Source organism: Gracilinanus agilis, chromosome 3, assembly GCF_016433145.1.
Source record: "Gracilinanus agilis isolate LMUSP501 chromosome 3, AgileGrace, whole genome shotgun sequence".
In the NCBI taxonomy this organism is placed as follows: domain Eukaryota; kingdom Metazoa; phylum Chordata; class Mammalia; order Didelphimorphia; family Didelphidae; genus Gracilinanus; species Gracilinanus agilis.
In genome coordinates, this window is record NC_058132.1 from 666,624,811 (window position 1) to 666,646,134 (window position 21,324).

The following is a 21,324-nucleotide window of genomic DNA, read 5'->3' on the forward strand; positions in this document are numbered from 1 at the left end:
GATAAAGAAGGATAGAACAAATGCGTGACAAACAGCTTTCTCTTTGGGGAATGGAAGTGTTGGTGATCAGAATTCAGGCCCAGGTCATTGCCAACAACAATTTCAGAAAAGTTAAACTGAAAAATCCCAAATGTAACGATCATGGCAAAAAAAAAGTGCAAGAAAACATAGAACGCAGGCTACAAAAAATTTAGGCCCTTCCTAATACCTACCAAGAGATATCTTGTTGGATAGAATTAGGTACCAAAAGCTCACAGTGGGCTGAGAGATGACGTATTTCCATACTACCAGCAGAAACTTATAGCCATCCTGAGGATCTCAACAAATAAAGTTTACCAGATCATTCATCACAGATCAAATGTGTCTGGGTCCACAATTAGGTAGATATAACATGGATTCATAGACTCTGAAGACAATTTCAATATACATTATCATATCAAATACTTATGATGGCCAAAGTACATGGAACAAATTGCATCCAAAATACAGGCATCTAAGAGGGGGTATTAGAGCAGCGACTAGGTGGCACAGTGGATAGAGTACTGGACCTGGAGTCAAGAAAATTTATCTTCCTGAGTTCAGATCTGAATTCAGACACTTAGTAACTGAGTAACCCTGGGCAAGTCATTTAACTCTGCCTCACTTGGGAGGCAAACTTTCATCTGGAAAAGGAAATGCCAAACCACTCCAGTTTCTTTGCCAAGAAAATCCCAAATAGGGTCATGAAGAGTCAGACATGACCAAAACAACTGACCAACAGCAACAGAGATGATATGATAACAAATGAGGTACATATTTTTGTCATCCTGTCTGCTACTGAAGTTGTACTAAGATGCTCTGAGCAAGCATACACAAGATGGACTTATATCCTTTTTTTAACTCCAAAAAATTATTTTACCCACTTATTCAATAATCTATAGAACATTATATAAAAGAAGAATAGCACCATCCGGGGACCATTTTTATTGGAACCCAATGACAAAAGATGAATAATGGAAAGGTGACCCTGAAGGCAGTCAGACTTAATGATTAGCACAATTATGTCATGAAGTGTTGGGATCTATGCAACATATCAATGAAGAATGCAAAAATGCATCATATCTGGTATATCCAGAAAGGCATAATCAGGTGGCAAGAATTATAGACCAGAAACTTACTCCCCTTTCTTTATAAACTCATAAACATCTCCATATAACAAAGATAAATCCTAAAATATCCTTGCAAATTAACAAAATAAACTGGACTGGCTCCAAAGCATCTTTACAGAGAGGGCTGTTGCCCACAACTGCTTCGACATATACTTAAGGACATTTTAATAGTTATAACCCTACCAAAAGCCCATAACCTCACAGATAAAGTAAAACATTTTCAAAATAAAGGGACCTAGATGGAAAAAAAAATCAAAGCCACATGGGAAGAGAATGAGCTATATCATCTTTTTTCCCTCCTTTTATTACTGGCACCATAACAAGAAAGCTTTCAATGAGTCTACAAAAGATAAACGTATATTTTAACATTTTAATTCAGTTTTTTGGATTCTAATATATTCCAATATAAAATCCAATATATTTTAATCTAATATAAGTTTTATTTAGCTACAAAAACCAGTTATTTCATCTACCTGCATAATACTCTGTAGAACACTATATATATACATATATATATATATATATATATAATAGTAACCTCCCAGTAATGCAAATATATGAAGGTCATCAAAGAGATGAAAGCAATTTTCAAAATATGACAATACCTGATGTGTTAGATTGTATTATCTCAGGTGACCCAAAAAACAATCCTATCAGGTTGATGATACTATTTCTGCAATGGTATAAATGAGGAAATTTAAGTTTAAGAAAGGTTGTGATTTAATCTTTGTTCAGAAAATGTAGAATTTGAAGCTGGGGTTCTTCAGATTCCAAAATTAAGGCTTTCCATGACAATGTGATACCTTTCAAAAACTGTAGCAAGAGATTTCTAGATAACAAATTAGCTCTTTCCCTTAAAAATAGTCTCTTTTATTTTCATTTATGCATCACTGAATGGAAAATGTTAAAAAAGAAAACTTTGAAGGAAAGGTAACTCTTAAGTGGGGGGGGGGGAAGTGGGGGACACATAGTGGACAAAGTAAAAGTCCTAGTCAGGAAGACTTATCTTCTTGAGTTCAAATCTTGCATCAAACATTTACTAGTTGTGTGATCCTGGATAAGTCATTTAACCTTGTATGTCTCACTTCCCTCCTCTGGAGTTGGAGATGGAAATGGTAAACAATTCCAGTATCTTTGTCAAGAAAACCCTAAATTGGGTCACAAAGAGTAATACGCAAGGGGAAATGACTGGACCACAACATCTCTTAAGTAGGCATAAATAAAGCAAAATTTATAAGACTTCAGATTTAAATCTGGCAAAATTCAATAATCTTAATTCTAAAACAAGGCAATGGCCATCACAGTAGAGTTGTTACCTGCCAAATTCATGAATTATCTGTGAAAGAATGAAAAATGTGACATGCCAGTGGAGATGAATTTGTGACATCTGCTACAGATTTTCCAAATGAACATTTCAAAAAATAATCTCATGGTAACATATATTCCTTTATAGGTAAATTTGATTTGATAATACACTTTATTTTTTTAATCTTCCCCAGAGATACTTACATACATCTTAAAGAGTGAATGATAACATATTAATCCCCTAAGCTTAAGCTTGATTTCTATGACATGAGGTTTATAGATGTTTAAGATAACAAAAATAGCTGGTTTGTTATACAATTATCTAAATAGTAAGGATAAAATCTTTGCCAAGAAAACCTCGAATGGGGTCACAAAGAGTTAGACATGACTGAAAACTTAACAAAATAAGAATGAAAGGATAACAGAATGAATTTTGTTCACTAATTGTCAGTCTACCATATATACCATTAAGCTGCCTGAAACAAAAATCATATAAATTCTACAATGAAATACTTTTAAAATTGCAATAATTATCTAAAATGAATGTTTCTTTTTTTTTCATTCTCAGAGGTTGCAGAAAAAGTTGAACACTAATATACTAGTGGTAGATTCATGAATTGGCTCCAACAAATCTGTAAAGCAATTGGGAATTATGTTAATAAAGTGGCAAAAATGTCCATTCCATTTGTCCCAGAGATCTCACTTACTAGAAGAGGTCAAAAAAACAGGAACAAAAGGTCCTGTACAAACTCAAATATTTATAGCAGCACATCTACATAGCAGAGAGCTTAAGCAATGTAGATGCCTTACTGTAATTGAGGTATATTGTAGAGGAAGAAATGATGATGAACAATTCAAAGAAGTAGAGTCAAATTTCTACAAAGAGAAGCAAAATGAGGAAGCAGATCCAAGGAAAAAATATACACAAGGACAATGACAAAGCAAATTGAAAGAACAAACAAAAATACCTTTATGTCTATGGAACTATAACAATCAGGCTTGTATCTGTATGAGTTGGGGAGCTGACAAAGCATACCATTTTCCCTTCACTGGAGAGGGGAGAGCAAAGGATGAGAAATATGTTTCATAAACTGTCACTCAATTGATGACATGGTAAAGTTTGGCTGAAATGTTTTCTATATGCTTTCTATTACTTATAGGTATATAATGGCATAATATAACATATCATATAATGTATATAATTTTCTATAATTTTTCTCTTCTTTTTGTAATTCTTCTGTCAAGTGGGATGACTCATGAGGGTGGAGAGGGAGAAGGAGATATTTGGAAAAGAAGATGATGTATCACTAATAATTTAATAAGTGAGTTGGTAAAGTTTGTCTGAAATATTTTCTTTTCTATATTTTTTTAGCTTCTCTGTAATTCTCTTGGTTGGAGGAATGGCTCACTAGGCTGGAAAGTAAATAGGAGATATTTGGAAATAAAAATTATGTAAAAGGAAAAGCTATTAAAATTTTGAAAACATTCTCAGAAAATGCAAGATATATAAATGGTAAATCATTTTTCAAGATTAAATATAATAACCAAAATAAAATAAGTATCACTAATGATTTCAAAAACAGAGAGGTTTCTCTATTTCATACACATCTAGATTTTCCTCTCAAAAGGATAAAGCTCTTACAGTTAGTTGCCTTTTGCCAAAACATAATATATGTTTCTAAGTTAAAGTTCTCTTCTAATATCTCATCATGACATTAGGATAGCCTTGGGTGTATGAAGCTCAGGAAGGTCCTTTTGATGTCCAAAAGCTTTGGATCTGGACTCAGTAACAGAAAAATATTTTTGTATGCAGCCTGGATTGTTAAGTAGGGTAAATTTATCTTCTTGCATGAGGGTCTCTAATTAGTTTCACTTTGTGTGGCTCCTATGGACTTTGAACTGTCAAGATAACCCAGAAGTAGAATATAGTTCTAGAAGAATCAACCTTATTAAAAATTAAAAAATGACAGGCAAGTTAAGAGAAAGAGAGAGAATAAAATTATATATTCACAAGATATATTCACATGTGAAAGTTCAGAAACCAAGAGAAAGAAGCTTGATGGAAAGTATTAAGGTTTAGGGTAAGATCAACCAAGGGCAAAAAGGAAGCAATACTGTCTTTGTTATGGGAAACATAACGGGAAAAAAAGAAACAATTGAATGGAAAGAAAAAAATCAATGAATTTTGTAAAGCAAAGCACAAAGCTGGTATTGGAGCATGATGACAAGAGACTTCAATACTCCAACATAAAGGGAGACCTTCAATTACATAAATGTCTATTGGACCTTGCTCTCCTACCAAGCAAAATAGCTAATAATTTCTTGACTTTGTCTTAAAAGATATTTTTTTCCTTCAAAAAGAGAAGGAAACAATGAAAGGAAATTCTATCCTTAGAAAAAGAAATTCTAATACATTACAGAATAATGAATCCCAATTAGGATGAATAGGATTGGTTTCAGGACTGAAAATGATGAGAGATTGGAGGAAGGGGAGCAAGGAATGAGGTAGAATTGTTTTCAATTTGTCAGAGAAAAAGGAGGAAAATTTAGGAATGAAATGACAAATTTTAAGATTTTTAGAAGAAAATTCAAAGGGTGTTAGCCTGATTGCCACCTGATTTCAAACATTAATCAATGGGAAAGACCAACTAATGCTGTAATAGGTAGTATTAAAATGGTAAAAAATAGGGATTTTGACAAAATATGAGAACAGCTTTTAGTAACTTAAGTTTTAATGAGAATATAGTAGAGTTGTAAATTAATATTACCCCTTTAAGCCAGAGAAAAGAAAATTTCTAACAGCTTTTAACAATTAACAATTTAGTCTAATTAAAATGGAGATAATAAAAGAGTAAAGGAGGGAAAAATAGAAAAGAGGAAAGAGAGATTACTAATCTTGGACCATATAATTATACCAAAAATTCCTGATACTACCTAAAATTTCCTAAAACTATCTCTGTCTTCTGAGGACAGCTCCTTCTTGTCTGGCACAACCAGGCCTATCTAACCTACACTATTTATAAATGATTCACTAACTACCTAACTCCCTAAAATAATGGATAGCCACCACTCACTCATTCCTTCAAACAGTTTTCCATAGCAGCCCAAACTGTCAGTAGCCAACTGACAACAGATCCTTGCCTATGAGACAGACCTCCTGCTCTCTAGAGATCCCAGAAGCAAAAATCCTTTTAAAGGCTAAAGCCAAAAGCCCTCTCAGGAAGCTCAGGCCCACCTTTATATTCCAGCAACTAAACACCAACCCACACTATCAGCAACCAACCCCCAATGACCAACTCACACCCAACAGCCAACTTCCCAGCAACTGCCAGCTGGAATTGTCGGGAACTCCCTCCCCAACTGTCAGCAACTGACTCTCCTGTCATCAACTGACAGTCTGTAACTGACACTGGCTCAGATAGGGGATCCCTGACTCCTACTTCCTATCACTGTGTGCTGGTTAATCCCTACACATCTCTATGGTAAGAGGACCCTCCAGTTTTCCCATTAAATTAAAGAAATTAAAGAATTCCTTTTTACAGTATCTAAATTTATTTAAGGTTTCCCCTTTGAAGAATTAAAGGGTTGTTTAATTTTTTTCTGAAACATTTAATATCTAAAATTCCATCTTTGCTGAATTTGTACACAACTCTTTCTTTTATCTCTCTCAAGTGAAGTAGAAAGTCTATTGGGTTATTTCTTGTCAGGCTCTGGGTGAGTAATATTCCTTCTTATATATGAAAGAGTATCTGGACTGGTTATGTGGACTGAGTATCAGAGAGAAGTCAAAAATGATATTTGTTCAGCAGAGTGCTTATTAATAAATACACTGCCTAGCACATGATCGATGCTCATTGAAAATGCTTGTTAGCTTAACACTAAAGTTGGGAAGCTGGGTCCCTAGAAAGATGGTAGTAGAAAAGCAATGGAGAAATTTAGAAGGGGTGATTTTGAAGGAAGGAGTTTCCCTTTAGAAGTTCTGAGTTTGAAATGTCTAAGGGAAATCCAGTTCAAGATGTACAAAAGGCAGTTGGTGATAAAAGGATGGAATTCAAAATAAGGCTGAAAGTTGAATATATAGATCTGTGAATCATCTGAGTATAGATTATAATTGAACACCTACAAGGACTGATGAGATAACCAAGTGTAATAACACTGGGGAGAAAAGATGAAGGCTCAAGAAAAAGTCACAGAAAACACCTACGCTTGTGTGACTAGGTGGAAGATGCAGCAAAGGGGACAGAGGAGTGGTCAGATATTTTTTAGTTAACTATCTAGTAAAGCAGGTCAAATATTATATTTCATTATTCATTTTATGCATCAGATATAGAATTAAATGACTTGTCCAAAATCACAGATGTCAAATATTGCTACAATTTCATTTTTGAGGTCTTCCTTTTTAAATCCATATTTATATACCTCAAAATAAATGCTATAATAAGGAAAATAAAATGAGCAATGAACACTTTTTCCTTGTTAATTCTTTAAGAAAATCAAAATACCTACTATTTTATCTGTTTTACCTTAAAATAACTATTATTTCTGATTAGCAACACAATACTTTATACAACCCAGAGAAATAGGTGCTATTATGAGCCCCATTTTGCATAAGAAGAAAGTAATTCAGAGACTACATAAGTGTCTTGCCCAGAGTTATATGGCTCCTCTATGCCTGAGGTGGGATTTGAACTCAGGTCTTCCTGACTCCAGGCCCAGCACTCTATCTATTGGACCATTATTCTTTTTACAACTGAAAAACACTTGAAAAAGATTCAGATCACTTATACTCTTTAGATTCTGAAAAAGCTTTAAAATCCAAAGGCTTCAGGACACACAGTATATCACAAACTTCATTGTAGGACACTAGCTCCAACTAGGAAGGACCGAAGACTGTGATTTATTGCAGATGTTTCTGAATTCCCCAACATTCTTCGCTATGCTGTGAGATGGCAGGATTTCATCCAGCAACAGTTTTAAATTCTTACCTGAACTTTTTTCCCCTAGAATGATATTATCTTTCAAATTACACACCAGAAGAATTCATCACTCTGACAATGTACCATTAATCAAGACAAACAGGTTTGATATTTTATAGCATTTCAAGACAGATGACGCCTTTCAGAAAATGAGGTCCAAGAACAGAAGTTTCAGGTTAGTTAGAAAAACAGCATCTTCTATGCCTGTGTCAGTGCTCCATAACGTACTCACTGCCACTATTATCCCAAATGTAAATGTCCTTATTGATAAAATGTTAACATTTATCAGTAATTAGACAAATATTTGGAAAGCTCCCTTTCTCCAAGTCTCAGAATTTCAACCTCTAAATAATTGAGATAAATCAGGGGCATTCAAAATTCACAAGCTTTAGAATTCAAATTAAGCGTCATGCTGCCTACACTTTCATTTTCCAAATGCAAAAGAAAAGAATTCATTCCTCTCCCTTCTGCTCCCACAATTTTTTAAAATGGAAAGATACTTTATTTTTCCTATTACATGTAATAATAATTTTCAAAATATGTTTTCCAGAATTATGATGCAAACCATCTCCCTCTCTTGCTCCCTCCTCACTGGGAAACAGTAAGCAACTAGATCTGGGAGGTTTATGTAAAACATGTAAAACAAACTTCCATATTGGTCATTGCTATAAGAGCACACTCAGACAAGACCAAAAGCCCTAAATATAACAGTAAATACACTGATGTGAAAGATAGTCTGCTTTGATCTGCATCCATACCACTCCACCAGTTCTTTCTCTGGAGGCAGGGAGAGCATTCTTTTTCATAAGTGCTTCTGAATTGTATCAGCTCATTGTATTGCTGAGAGTAGCCAATTTTTCACACTTGATCATCCCACAATATTACTGTTATTGCATGCAATGTTCTGCTTATTTCACTCTGCATCAATTCATTTAGGTCTTTCCAGCTTTTTTCTGAAATCATTCTGTTCATTATTCCTTACAGCACAATTGTATTCCATCACCAACATATAATATTATAATTTGTTCAGCCATTCTGTAATTGATGGACAGCCCCTCAATTTCCAATTCTTTGTCACCCCAAAAAAAGTTGCTATAAATATTTTGTGCAAGTAGGTCCTTTTAACTTTTTTATTATCTCTTTGGGATATAGACCTAGTATGTGGTATTACCAGATCAAAGGGAGTGCTCAGTGTTATGGTCCTTTGGGCATGATTCAAAATTGTCCTCCATAATGGTTGGATCAGTTCACAACTCCATCAATGATGCATGTGTCCCAATTTTGTCACAACCCCTCCAACATTTATCACCATCACATTGGCCAAAGTAAATAGCATTTTAAACCATGAATATCTAGACAAAATATGTAATATAGGATTTTAACATTGCCATGTTGACTTAGGGCAAACCTGTCAGTTGCGCTGGATGGAATGTTGAAGGGGGCATGAGCCACTGGGCAGATACCAACTGCCAATTGAACAAAGAGTATAAAAAGCCCTGGAAACCCAGGGCTGGGTTCTTTTCCTGACCTGACTTCACCCAGACCACTCATTTACCCCTTTACCCCCTGGGCCCTGGTGGTAGGAGTGAAACGGATGGTGGGATTGAGAACATGGGTAGCTTAGGATTTTAAGACCCAATCTTCTAGAGCAATACAATATTATTATTATCATATACAAGATTAGCCAAAAGATCAACTCTATTTCTTAACCAGAGACTGTTTCACTCTGGCCAAGGACTGCCTGCCCTCGGTCAGCTTAGACCTTCTGAGGATCTCTAGCAGCTTTAGTCAGATAATCCTCTACAACAGATCTTAGTATTTCCAAGCCCTCTTACCATTGCCTTGTTCCTCACCCAGTTATTCAGTAAACCCCATAGCCTTAATCAGTAAATCCTGTGGTTATTTCCCTACCATCAAAGGCTAAGAGGACAGGCAACAGGAAGGGATTTTGAGCGGTTAGGGCTAGAACTCCATTGCTGAGAGGCAGAAAGTTCTACATCCACTTGCTGCAAGCCTGCCTTTAACCATTAGGAGCCTATTTCCTCAACAGGGAGGGGCCGGCTACATGATAGCTTAAAGGAGCCTGGAGGCAAGGAGTGAGGTTTCACTGGGCCCTAGGTTCCCTGGGTTGGATCCTTGTTCATTCATATACAAGTTACAAGCCCAACTGAGGTTTGCTCACTCCATCCTTACTCAGTATCATCTCCTGCTAGCCTTGTTACCAGCTTAAGGCCCCTGTTTCCTACTTGTTCATTACAAATACAACATCCCTCCTAAAAATGTATGCCAGTCAAATCTCATTGTAATATTTATGTATATTTTTTAATCTTAAATTCATTGTTCTACTATTTTATTAAATCAGGCAGCTGTGGATACAGCTCTACACCTAGAGTCAGGAAGACCTGAGTTCAAATTCAGACCTTAGACACTTACTAGCTATTTGACCCAGGGTGAATCACTTAACCCTATTTGACTCAGTTTCCTCAGCTATTAAATAATTTGGAGAGGAAAATGGCAAACCCTTCTAACATCTTAGCCAAGAAAACTCCAAAAGGGTCACAGAGAGTCAGACATGACTAAAACAACTAAACAACAAATTTTATTAAATTGAAGACTTCATGAACTAAGGTAAAGGCTGGCTGAGACTGCAAAATCCTAAGGTTTTGTGATTATTTTGTTCTCGTTAGTATTTTGGACTCTATTTCAAGGAGTTTCTCAAATATTTTTCCACCTCATGTATCCAGGATACTTTGCTAAGTGACCTAATATGTTTTCTTTTATTTGAATTAAATTCATTTTCATAGAATTACCAAAATGCCTTACTGGCCCTGGCTTCATCTCTTCCAAAAGACATCAATTAGACATTTCACAAATGTCAGTATGAGAACACTTTTCAGTCTGCTCTGTATATAACCGGGATCTATAAGTGGGGTTCTGAAGGTGGATTCTGATAGCAAAAATCAGCAATGATACATCTTCCGGCCGCTTTTAGATTTTCTAAATATATATACATTAGCTACAACTTATCCAGACCCTCCCCCAAAATTTCCATTAAGAATGCAAAGGAATATGGCAGGAAAATTAACTGATAAGATGTTACTGATTTTCTTTATGTTGATTATTTTCAATGCAATAAATAGATGTCATCATACATTTAATTTTTGGGTTGTTTAAAGCTCTGAAGAGAAAGGCAAGAAATCTGGATGTGGCACATGGCACATGCCAACACAACTGGTATAGTTTCAATTTAAATGTTTTCTTTATAACAAAAGAGTTCTCCTGTTGGGAAAAGCTAAAGGGAAATGACTGAAATAAAACAATAATAACAACAATGAAATCCAAATGAAACTCAAATGAATATTAAAATGTATTTAATAAAAAAAAAGGCTTTTAATCATAGCACTCAAGTTCCCCAAATTATCACATTTTGCTAGGGGAGTAAAACACACTATTCGTATCTAAAATCAAGATGAAGTTAATGGAAGGGGCAATTTTGCCAGGTTAAAGTCCCTGAACTGCCTTTCAGTTTCTATAGTCCATATGCTTTCATTAGAGATACTAGGTTTGGGCCGTAAGTGGACAGAGTATTGGGCCTACTAGTAAAAAGTATTTAACCTAATGCCTTTCATACAGTAGCTGCTCTATAAATGCTTATTTCCTTCACTTCCATATTCATTAGTAAATCACAGGAAAATTAAAATTTTTCTCAGAATCATTTAATGTGTTCATATGTAATTTTTCATGTAAAACCCAAAATTAATGTCTAATTTCTGAAAAGAGCATTTTTAAAGAATTATACTATAACCCAGAGTCATTCTCCTCCAAACATAATTTTGCTCTAGATGGTGAGGATTCTCCCCCTGGGATCTGTGATTTTTAAGAACTATTTCCCTAACTTTATTTCGGTATAACTTTCTTCCTTTTGTAACTGTCTTTTAGTTCATGAAGTTGTCCACATTATTCTGAGAAGGGGTTCATGAGCTTTCCCAGACTCTCAAAGGGATGTATAAAATAAGAACTACTTAGAAGTAATTCCTAATAAGCAGAAACAACAGAACCCATGCAACAACTGCATTTGTTCTCCAGGGGAGGTTCAGACGAGAACAGGAAATGAATGAAAAATGAAATTGTGGATCTGAATTCTCACCAGCATGGAAGAACTAGTTTCCATGGTGGAAAAGATAGAAACCTGAGAGAAGCGACCCCCACATGTTACAAACTGTGATGGCCAGGAGGTAAAAAGCCAGGCATGGCCCATGTTGGGAATGCAGAGGAAGGAAATGTGGCTGGTTTATTGGGAAAAGATCAGGGTGAGGGAGCAGATAATATATTTTAAGAAGTATATCGAGAAGCTGGAGAGAAGCCAGAGAAGAGTAACCAGAATGGTAAATAACCTAAAATGTGTGCCATGTGGAGAATGACTGAAGGGTATGGTGATGTTTACCCTGGAGAAGAGAGAAAGAGAGGATACACGAAGGGAGTCTTCAAGTCTCTAAAGGACAGGTTATCAGAAGATGAATTTAATTCTTCTACACCCAAAATGATTAGTGCTGCCCACAATGACAATAAGATACCTTAGGAGGCATGAATTCTCCCCCAAGCAAAGACTAGATGGCCCCATGTTTGGGATACTACTGAGGGCATTTGTATTTGAGTACAATTAAAATAAATTAGGGGGATGGCTAGGTGGCATCATTGATAGAGTAAGGGGTCTGGCTTCAGAAAGACTCCATCTTCATGAGTTCAAATTTGGCTCTAGACACTTACTAGTGTGTGACTTGGCCAAGTCTCTTAACCTTTTTTGCCTCAGTTTTCTCATCTGTAAAAAGAGCTGGAGAAGGAAATGGCAAACCACTTCAGAATCTTTGTAAAAGAAAACCTCAAAGTGGGTCACAAAGAGTCAGACATAACTGAATAAAATGACTGAACTGAACAGACCAGACCAGACTAACTGGCCCCTGAAGGTCATTTTAGCAATTGCAAGTCTGTAATTTTTCTTTTCTAGAATTCAAAAATCCTATTTCAGTAAAGGGTTATTGTCCCATCTTTTCTAAAAATCTTTAGCTAACTTTCTTCCACAAACTCTTTGCAAAACATAAAGCACTATATATATATATATATATATATATGCATATATATATAACATTTATATAATATACATATTATCTATTATTACAATTCCTATTATTCTATATGTATTACTACTATCAATGAAAAAATGTTATCAGTTTGATAGGAAGCCTCATTAATTTCATTTTCTATCTTCTAACATGGAGTTCGACAGCAAAAGACCAAAAGGAAAAGGAGGAGCAAGAAAGTCTTTGGATAAACACAAAATAAAAATTATTTCTGGGTAATTGCCAACTATTCTTTGTGTTTTCATTACGGAGACATAAGGGTGAATCAAATATTTATTGGGCCAGGCTTCATAGTGTTACAGCTGGGGAGCTTAAAAGCATAGCTGATTCCAGGACTCATGACTTTGAAGGTCAAGGTTTCTAGTCATCTTAAAAAAATGACAGTATGGTGTTTGCATAAGTAACAGGAAATTAATGACATGTAAATGGAATAATAATTTCAAATTTTATAAAATTGATAATATTAATGAGATGGATCCATATGCCATAGCACAAGGTAAACTTTATATATAGCTGGACAAAAAAGGCTGAGTCTATAAACTACCATATCTCCAAATGTTACAGGCAAAGCAAAGGTTTTCTTAAGTAACTCTAAATTATAAACAAAAACTAGAAGAACCCAGAACCACTTTCTATAGCTTCAGGTTCTTAGAACAAGTCTTTTTGCACTTTATGGTCCACATAAAACCCAAATACCAAATTAAATATTCACAGACTTAGTAGCCAGAATTTTCATTGAAGTCATTAAAATTATTTAAAATTTATATAATTAGTTTTTTTTAATATTGCTATTTAATCTGTCAAGTCTAAATAGGGAAAAGACTATCAAAATAATGGCTCTAACCTACAACTAATGAGGAACTTTTAAGAAGAACAGAGCCTTTGGGCTAACATTGGGGAATTATACAAAAGGAACAAAGGATGGACTGATCAGATGACAAGATTAGAATGGACAGTGGGTGCTCCACTGTTATCTGCTAATCATCAAGAACAAGTGAGAGATGCTTCCAGCAGGCTTGTCAAAAGCCCTGCTCCACTCCCCAGCTAAGGATGAAAGTCAAGTAGCAGGATGGGCGGTCATCCAAGGCAGGCAGAACTTCTGTGTGGAAATGTAAGAATTAAAAGAAAGCCAATAACCAATGTCATGATAGAAGGGGGATAGAGAAAGTCTGAAGTGGTGAGTTTCTCCTCTAGCTCTCCCCTTGGGCTGAATATACTCTGGGAGACTTCGAGGGGTTGTCTCCCCAAAACTGGGTGACCTGGATGGTCATACCACCCCACAGGAGTTGGGGGCGAGGCTTCCCCATAAGAAAAAGTATGTGGTACCCCAATCCAATTCCAAATGAGGAGGGGTTCACACAAGCCTCCTCCCCCAAGGTCAGTCAAATTCACAGTGGGTGGTCTGGCTTCAAGATGGAGGCAGCCAGACCAAGCTGTGGTTCCCCTCTCCCTTGTTGTCTCTCAGGCACTCTGAAATGCTATCTGACCAATGAATGGCTTTTATTATTCACAATTCAGGGATTGGGGAAAAGGGTAAAGGGCAGAGGGATTTTGGGGTGCTCTCTTCTCTATTTCCATTAAGTCTCTCACTCAGGAGGGAACCCTTGGGGTTCCCACTCCCAAGATTCTTCCCTCACCCCCTCTCCTTCTGTTTCTACCTCTAGTTTTCTGTTTCCATCCTTTTTCCACAATTGTAAGTTTTGACTGAAAGGGGGTCTCTCAGCAAGGTTGAGCAATGGGAGAAGGAGACCAAGAGATTGCTCCCAAAATGGAGTCCAAAAACTTAGCTCACTCAATGGTTGAAATCCTGATGAGTGAGATGTGAAGGAATGGCTTTTTATCAGGGAATCAGGGTTTCCATTTCCAAACGAAAGATCCTCAGGAAGCCCACAGAACTGGATCGGAGCTGGGATGTCCTCCTCCTCCCTCTCTCAGTCCTCCACCAGAAGACGTCTCCTCTCCTTCTTCCTCCAGAGAATCCCCCAGAATTCTCTCTGGTCTCAACTGTCAGTAATTGTCACCAACTGCCTTCTTCTTGCTCCTTTTGTCCCATCCCCCCTTGCACAAATCCCATCCTTACAGTAGCATACTGTACATACAAACCAATGTATTTTTAAGTCAAAACAATTTTTAAAAATAGGTAGGCATACTGTCATTATAATTTGATTGTTTGATATTAAAGGAGGAATATAAATTAGATTTGAACCGGAAGAAAATACATTTTAAAAAATTATCCTTAAAATCAGCATCAATACTCCAAAAAAACACTATAAACTACACTGTGAGTAGATTTTGCCCAAAAAGGCAAATCTGGAAAATTCACACTTATCTTCATTTCCTTTTGCTGATTTAATGACATATAAATTACACACTATGTTAATATCCTTAAAAGTTCTTACTATTGTTTTCAAGTGATAATCTATGCATAATGCATCTAGATGAATAAGCTTCTTTCACATTTTATTTACATGAGGTAAAATAATTTGATGTATTTCAATTTTAAATGGAATGTTTTAAGGCAGAGAAGAATGAAACATAATAGCACAAATCTTTCAGCAATTTCACTTTTCTTTTTACCTTTTAAAGCAGAGGAACATCATTATTATTTCAAATTAGGGCAACAGTGTCCCATAAAAGAAGAATATGAAGTTTTTGTATCTTCCCTTTCTTGAGATATCTTTAAAGATGTGATTACTCAGTAATTTAAGATTTTGTCATCTTCAGGGTGAATTTTCTTAGATATATAATTGCAGCGATATGCCCCTTTTTTCCAAAGTTGTCTTTCCAAGTTCCAGTTCCAGTTCCGTAGTATAGGACACTGGGAAACGTGTTCCTTTTTCTCTGATAATGATTCAACTTAAAGAAGTAGCATAAATATATAAAGAACTAAGTCAAATTTATAAGAATCCAAGCCATTCCCCAATTGATAAATGGTCAAAGGATATGAATAGGCAGTTTTCAGATGAAGAAATCAAAGTTATCATATGCACTAGAATACTAATTTACCTGCAAACCTTCATATTTATATAACACTTTAGTGTTCACAAAAAGCTTTTTCCCATATGAACCCTAGGAAAGCGTGGAATAAGTATCATCGGTCCCATTTTACAGATGGGAAACTAGGTCCAAGACAAGTTAAGCTTCTTGGTCTAAAATGATATATTTGGAAACTATGAAAGCCATCATACAAAAATCCCTGTTTCCTGAATCTAGTTTGAGCTTTCTTGCCATTAGAACACCCTAAAACTTAACAAGTTAACTCTCTTTTCAACCCATTAATTTTTTTTTCTTAAATTTACAAATTTCTGTCCCTACTAGATGCAGCATACTGGATATAATTTGGCATTTCCTTGATTTATAATTTGATGGTGTCTTAAAATCATTGTTTCACAGCATCAAATGACATTGTATGGTACAGTCAACTTATCAGACCTGGTCTAAATGGCCAATGACCATTGGATATGTTCTGGCCTTATTATTTTGATAAATTTGTTTTTTGAGCTTGGATTTGCATTTTTATATCATCAATCATATGAGAAGACATGAAAAAGATAAAAAATTAAAGGAATATTTTATATCAAATATATCTCATGAAAATATAATATCTAAAATAGGTAGGGAAATGACACAAATGTATAAAATGTATAAGACTAAACTATATAAATAGATATGATCAAAAGGTTGGACAGGTGCCAGAAGAAATACACATGGGAACAATAGGGGAAAAAATGGTCCTAAATGATTCATATTAAGAGAATTTAATTTAAAAGCAACCATAAGATTGTACATCATGCCTTTTAAATTAATTTTTAATTTAAATTAAGATAATTTAAATTTAAATCAAATTTAAAAATGGAAATCATTACTGTTGGAAGGGATATGGGAAGAAAAACAATAAAGCACTGTTGGAGGAGTTGCAAATTGAGACAATGATTTTCAAAAACAACTTGGAATTATTCAAGAAAAGTGATCCTTTTGCCTGCACATACCCAAGAAGTCAATTACAGCAACCTCTGTGGTAGCAAAAAAACAAAACAAAACAAAAAAAAAAAAAAACAGAAACAAAATCGATGCCCCAAATAGGCAACAACCAAATAACTCTAATACAAGATCATAATGTATACTATTGGGCTGAAATAACATTTATAAGTAGTTAGAAAAACATGGAAGAACTTCTATGATGTGACACGGAGAAAATAAAGTGAAATAAAGAGAGTAAACAATTACAAAAGGACTACAATAATATGAATGAAAGCACCTGGAATCTGATTGACTGTGATTAACAATCTTGGTCCCAGACCTAGAGAATAAAGGAATAAAGGCACATCTTTCCTTCTTCGTGACTATGACACTATCAGATATGACTGCCTTGTTAGTTTATTTTGCTTATTTTTTTTTGTTTTTTTGTCTCAAGGGAGGATTTGACGGCAAGGTGGAGTTGGGGAGGCAGCATACTGGAAAATAATTGTGATTTTTGGAGAAATTGATCCATATTTAAAATAATGAAGTGGAAAAATAGGAAGCTAAGTGACAGGAAAGTTTATGAAGAAAGTGTCTTAAATGATGATTTTCAACAAGTATTTAAATAGAAAATGCATTGAAAATTAAATGCAAATAATATTAATACTAATACTGTCTATATTCATTTGTAACCATGATGGAATCAAATTATTGCCCATTTTTACCTAAAATTTCCAATCATCCCACCAAGAATGTAAAGCACTATAATAAAACAAAAATTAACTGAAAAGTAGTCATTAGCATCCAGTGGAAAGATTTTAGGAGATATATGCAGATTATCTGTGGGAGTTGTGGAAACTCATGAAAAATTTCCTCTCTTCTAGATATTGAAACATATGCTTTAAAATTTGTCACAAAGAAATAAACACACATATTCATGTCAAAAATCCCAACCTGTAAAAGAGTCGTTCGATGGCGCTTTAATGCCCCCTTCTGATGGATTCTAGCAAAACAGGATGAACAATAATCTTCTCCACATTCAAGGCAAACCTTGAGGGGAAAGAACAGTAAAAGATACTTTTAATGACATGGTACAGAGTAAAATTTCACATAATTATTTCATTTTCTTCGTCTTATTTCCCCAATGGCATGCCAAGGTGGCAATCATGATGGAATGTCTACAGAAATTATGAAAACAATTCATTTAAGGCTTTTCTTTCTTTTTTGAAAACTTGCCTCAAGCTCTAGCTGCTATCATTGCACAAATAATGTCATGGCTAAGATGTGGATGGATTACACATATGAAAACACTACAAAACTCACTAAGCAATATATGGTCTCTGCTCTGGATCACGGAAGGACCCACTGAGAATAAAGGCTATGAAAATGCAGTGTTTGGACAAAAGAGCCTCACACAACTTTATTGGGATCTTTCTGAGCTTGAACTATTGTTTTTCTAGTATCTCTTTACCTCTGGCTGGGTTTCCACATTACAACTTTTTCCTAATTGGACTGTATTATTTGGTCAGTCAACAACCATTCACTAAATGTCTACTATGTATTAAGCACTATGCTTCTCAAAGTAACAACAAAATATCTTCCAAAATGGTCTAAAAATGTAAGGATGAAATTCATCTTTGCCTGGGAGAGATCCCCTAGCAGCCCAGAGAACCAAGGTGAACAGTTTTATTCTAAGTAATTTCACTGCTTAAAATTCCTCTGGACAAATCTGACCTGGAGATGAAGGGTTTTGACCATAGACTGGAGTGGGGGTGGAGGTGGGAGGTGGAACCAAGAAGGCAAATGAGAGGAAAAGAAGTCTAATCATGGTATCCTATTTAATAGTTTGCATTTGCTCTGCCTACTTCTTCCTAGATTCCACTATCTGCTTCCTCTTTTACCCTTCTCTCTCCTTCATGGCCATAATAAGAGGAAGTTGGCTGAGAATTGACTGCATCAAAAGGCACTTAGCTCAGGGATGCATTTTTTATAGTCTCTGAGGCTTTTTGCTCTGAAAAACATGGCTCACATCCTAAACTGAGAACAATCCATAAGATCATAGATTTCTAGCTAAAAGGGACCTTTGAAAGGATATCTAGTCCCACCCCCCTCACTTTATGAATGAGGAAACAGAGCCTCAGGGAGGTCAGTTATATAAGTAACAAGAAGCAAAGCTCAGATTTAGACCAAAGTTCTCCATAGTAATCATAATGGGGTTTCCATTGGTAGCCATTGAATCAGTGTCAAGAGAACTGGAGGAAGGAAGCCCAACATATTGGGTGGACATTCTGTGGAAGATTCCATGGGGAGGGGAGGGGGAAGGTATTCATGAAAATGATCTACATCATTGAAAGGCCCAGAGAAATCCATCCAGGATGTTGAGTGGGTCCTTCTATGGCACATTTGTGGAAGATATAATGAGAAGATATGGAAAAGAGTCACTGGATCCTTCCACTTTTACAGTATCTGGGCCCTTTATATTTGTTTTCTTACTCTATTAGAATGTAAGCTCTTTGAGAGCAAGGTCTGTTGGCTTTTCTGTTTGTGTTCCCAGTATTTATTGCAGGACTTTCTGGGGTGAATGCTTCTTTAATAAAATATTTTAATTCATTTATTAACGCAAGAGTTGTGAACTGCACAAACGGAGTGGATATCCTGTGGTTCACAGGCTACACTAATCCTCTCTGATCTAACTAAGCAAATGTATACTATTCTAAATAAACCTAACCACTCTAACTCTTAACTTGTTCTGTAAGTTATAAAGAGAACCAAGGCTAGCTGGTTGAGTTTCCACAAGAATCAGGTTAGGACTCTGAGCTTTAACAGATTCAGAGTCCAAACCAAAGATCAGGGTTTGTTTGGTCTTTTCAGAGTTTAACCAATCTATAGACAGTAACAGATAAATGAATAGTGTTTCCCGAGTCAGAAAAGAAAACACTCCCCTCCTTCAGGTCTTTCACTCAGACAGAGAGAGAGAGGCAGAGATGTTACCTTCTCCAGCCCTGAGAGAGAAAGCAGCTGCGTGTGGCTCTGTGGACTGCCAGAAGCCCCTCCTGGAATGCCACACCCAGCCAGTGAAACTGTCACAGAATGACGGTTATAACCGCCACCAGTTGAAATTAACACTCTCTCAGCTCTATTCTTTCTCGAGCAGCTTCTCTGCTTCTTGTCTCTAAACTGATAAAACAATACTCATTTTCTAACATCATCCCTATAATACAAAGGAAATTATAAATTTAGTAAAGAATCTTTGAGTTTTTAATTCTATTTTTCTCCCTAAAAAGAAACCACTACTACTAGCTCCCTTGACAAATCACATCTTGTTCTAAGACATCTACCTGAGGTTACTCCTACTTTGTGCTTCGATTTTCCTGTCCTCGTGCCCATTTCTATAGCTAAGACTCTATTTCTGGGCTTCACCTCATCTCATGTGGACTATTGCAAGCACCTCCTGACCAGCCTCCCTGCCTCGAGTCTCTCCCCTCCCAGTCAATCACTCCCAGCTGCTAAGTCCACCTCACTCTGTCCTCGCACCCTCAGTCTCCTCCACTCCTCACTTTTCCTGCAGGCAGTCCTCACTTTCACCCCAACTCCATATCAGCTGAGCCTTTCCTGTTGCCTCCAAAAATCCCTCAAGCCTCACCCTTCACAAAGAGGCTCCATTGATCCCGTCATCCCAGCTCATTATCTCTCAGATATGACTGAAAGGAAAGAACCACCACAGGGGTAAAGAGACTTAATGCATCAAGTCAACAAGAAGTTTCTTAAAAACAAGAGCTTTATCACAAAACAATCATTATGATTAAAGTCTCCTAATTATCTATTCACCAAAGCTCAAAGAACACTCATACATATTTCACAACTGAGTCATTTCTGTACTTCATCAGGACTTCCTGCTTCACTTTAATTCAAGAATCTGGGGACTGGTTGATTATTTGTTGAGAAGACTTTGGATGCCGCCTCTCTTTGTGCAGCATCACAATTCATCTTTCCCAGGCACCATTTCAGATCAAAGAATTCCTTTCTTAAAAAACCCAACCACAGCTACAAAACTATGCCTGGTAGCCAATTAAGGTTTCCTGTAATAACTTTTCTTTAAAATAATATTTTCCCCCAATTACATATAAAACCAAATTTTTAACATTCATCTTTTTAAAAAGTTTTGAGTTCCAGATTCTTTCCATCCCTCGCTCCCTCCCACCCCTCACCTCACCTCCTTCCTGAGATGGTAAGCAATCTGAGATATATTTTACATATCCCTGCATAACTTTAAAATCTTTTAACAAGGCCTTCTACAGCTTCCCCATCTGGTCTTATCTCTCACCATAGTCTGCCTAGTGAGCTTCCTTTCAGTCTGGCACACCAACTAGGAGTTCTCTGAATATATCTCATTAAATGTATTCCATTCTTGCAAACCAACCCAAAAGTTATTTCCTTTAGGGAGAATATGTTTCCTTTAATCCAATTCTGTCTAGAAAAATATGCTCCCCTTCAGTCCCAACCATGCGTTAGAGAATATTTCAAATGTTAATAGACTGACTTTTTTCTTAATAAATTATAATAACAACTATTAATTCAGTGCCCTAAGATTTGCAAAGTATTTTACATACATTTTTTTATAATCATTAAACAGAAAAGGAAACAGAAGCTGAGTGAGGTTAAAAGACTTTCCGGTGTGGAAAAGCTTCTGATGGGATCTATTCCCAAGTTTTTGGGTTCTCAGGTCCAGAGATCTAACCATCACACAACAATATCCCTCACCAAGACTTTCTAAGTTAGTTCCAATCAGGTCAAGAG

The 21,324-nt window shown here is 36.0% G+C and overlaps 1 protein-coding gene across 1 annotated transcript in view; it reads right to left on the bottom strand.

The window, feature by feature from the left end:
- ZBBX (zinc finger B-box domain containing) overlaps positions 1–21,324 on the bottom strand; it is a 127,254-nt gene that overhangs the window by 84,102 nt on the left and 21,828 nt on the right. The window contains exon 6 of the mRNA XM_044669540.1: positions 17,482–17,577. Coding sequence (XP_044525475.1) covers positions 17,482–17,577 — 96 coding nt within the window. The remainder of the gene's footprint in view (positions 1–17,481; positions 17,578–21,324) is intronic.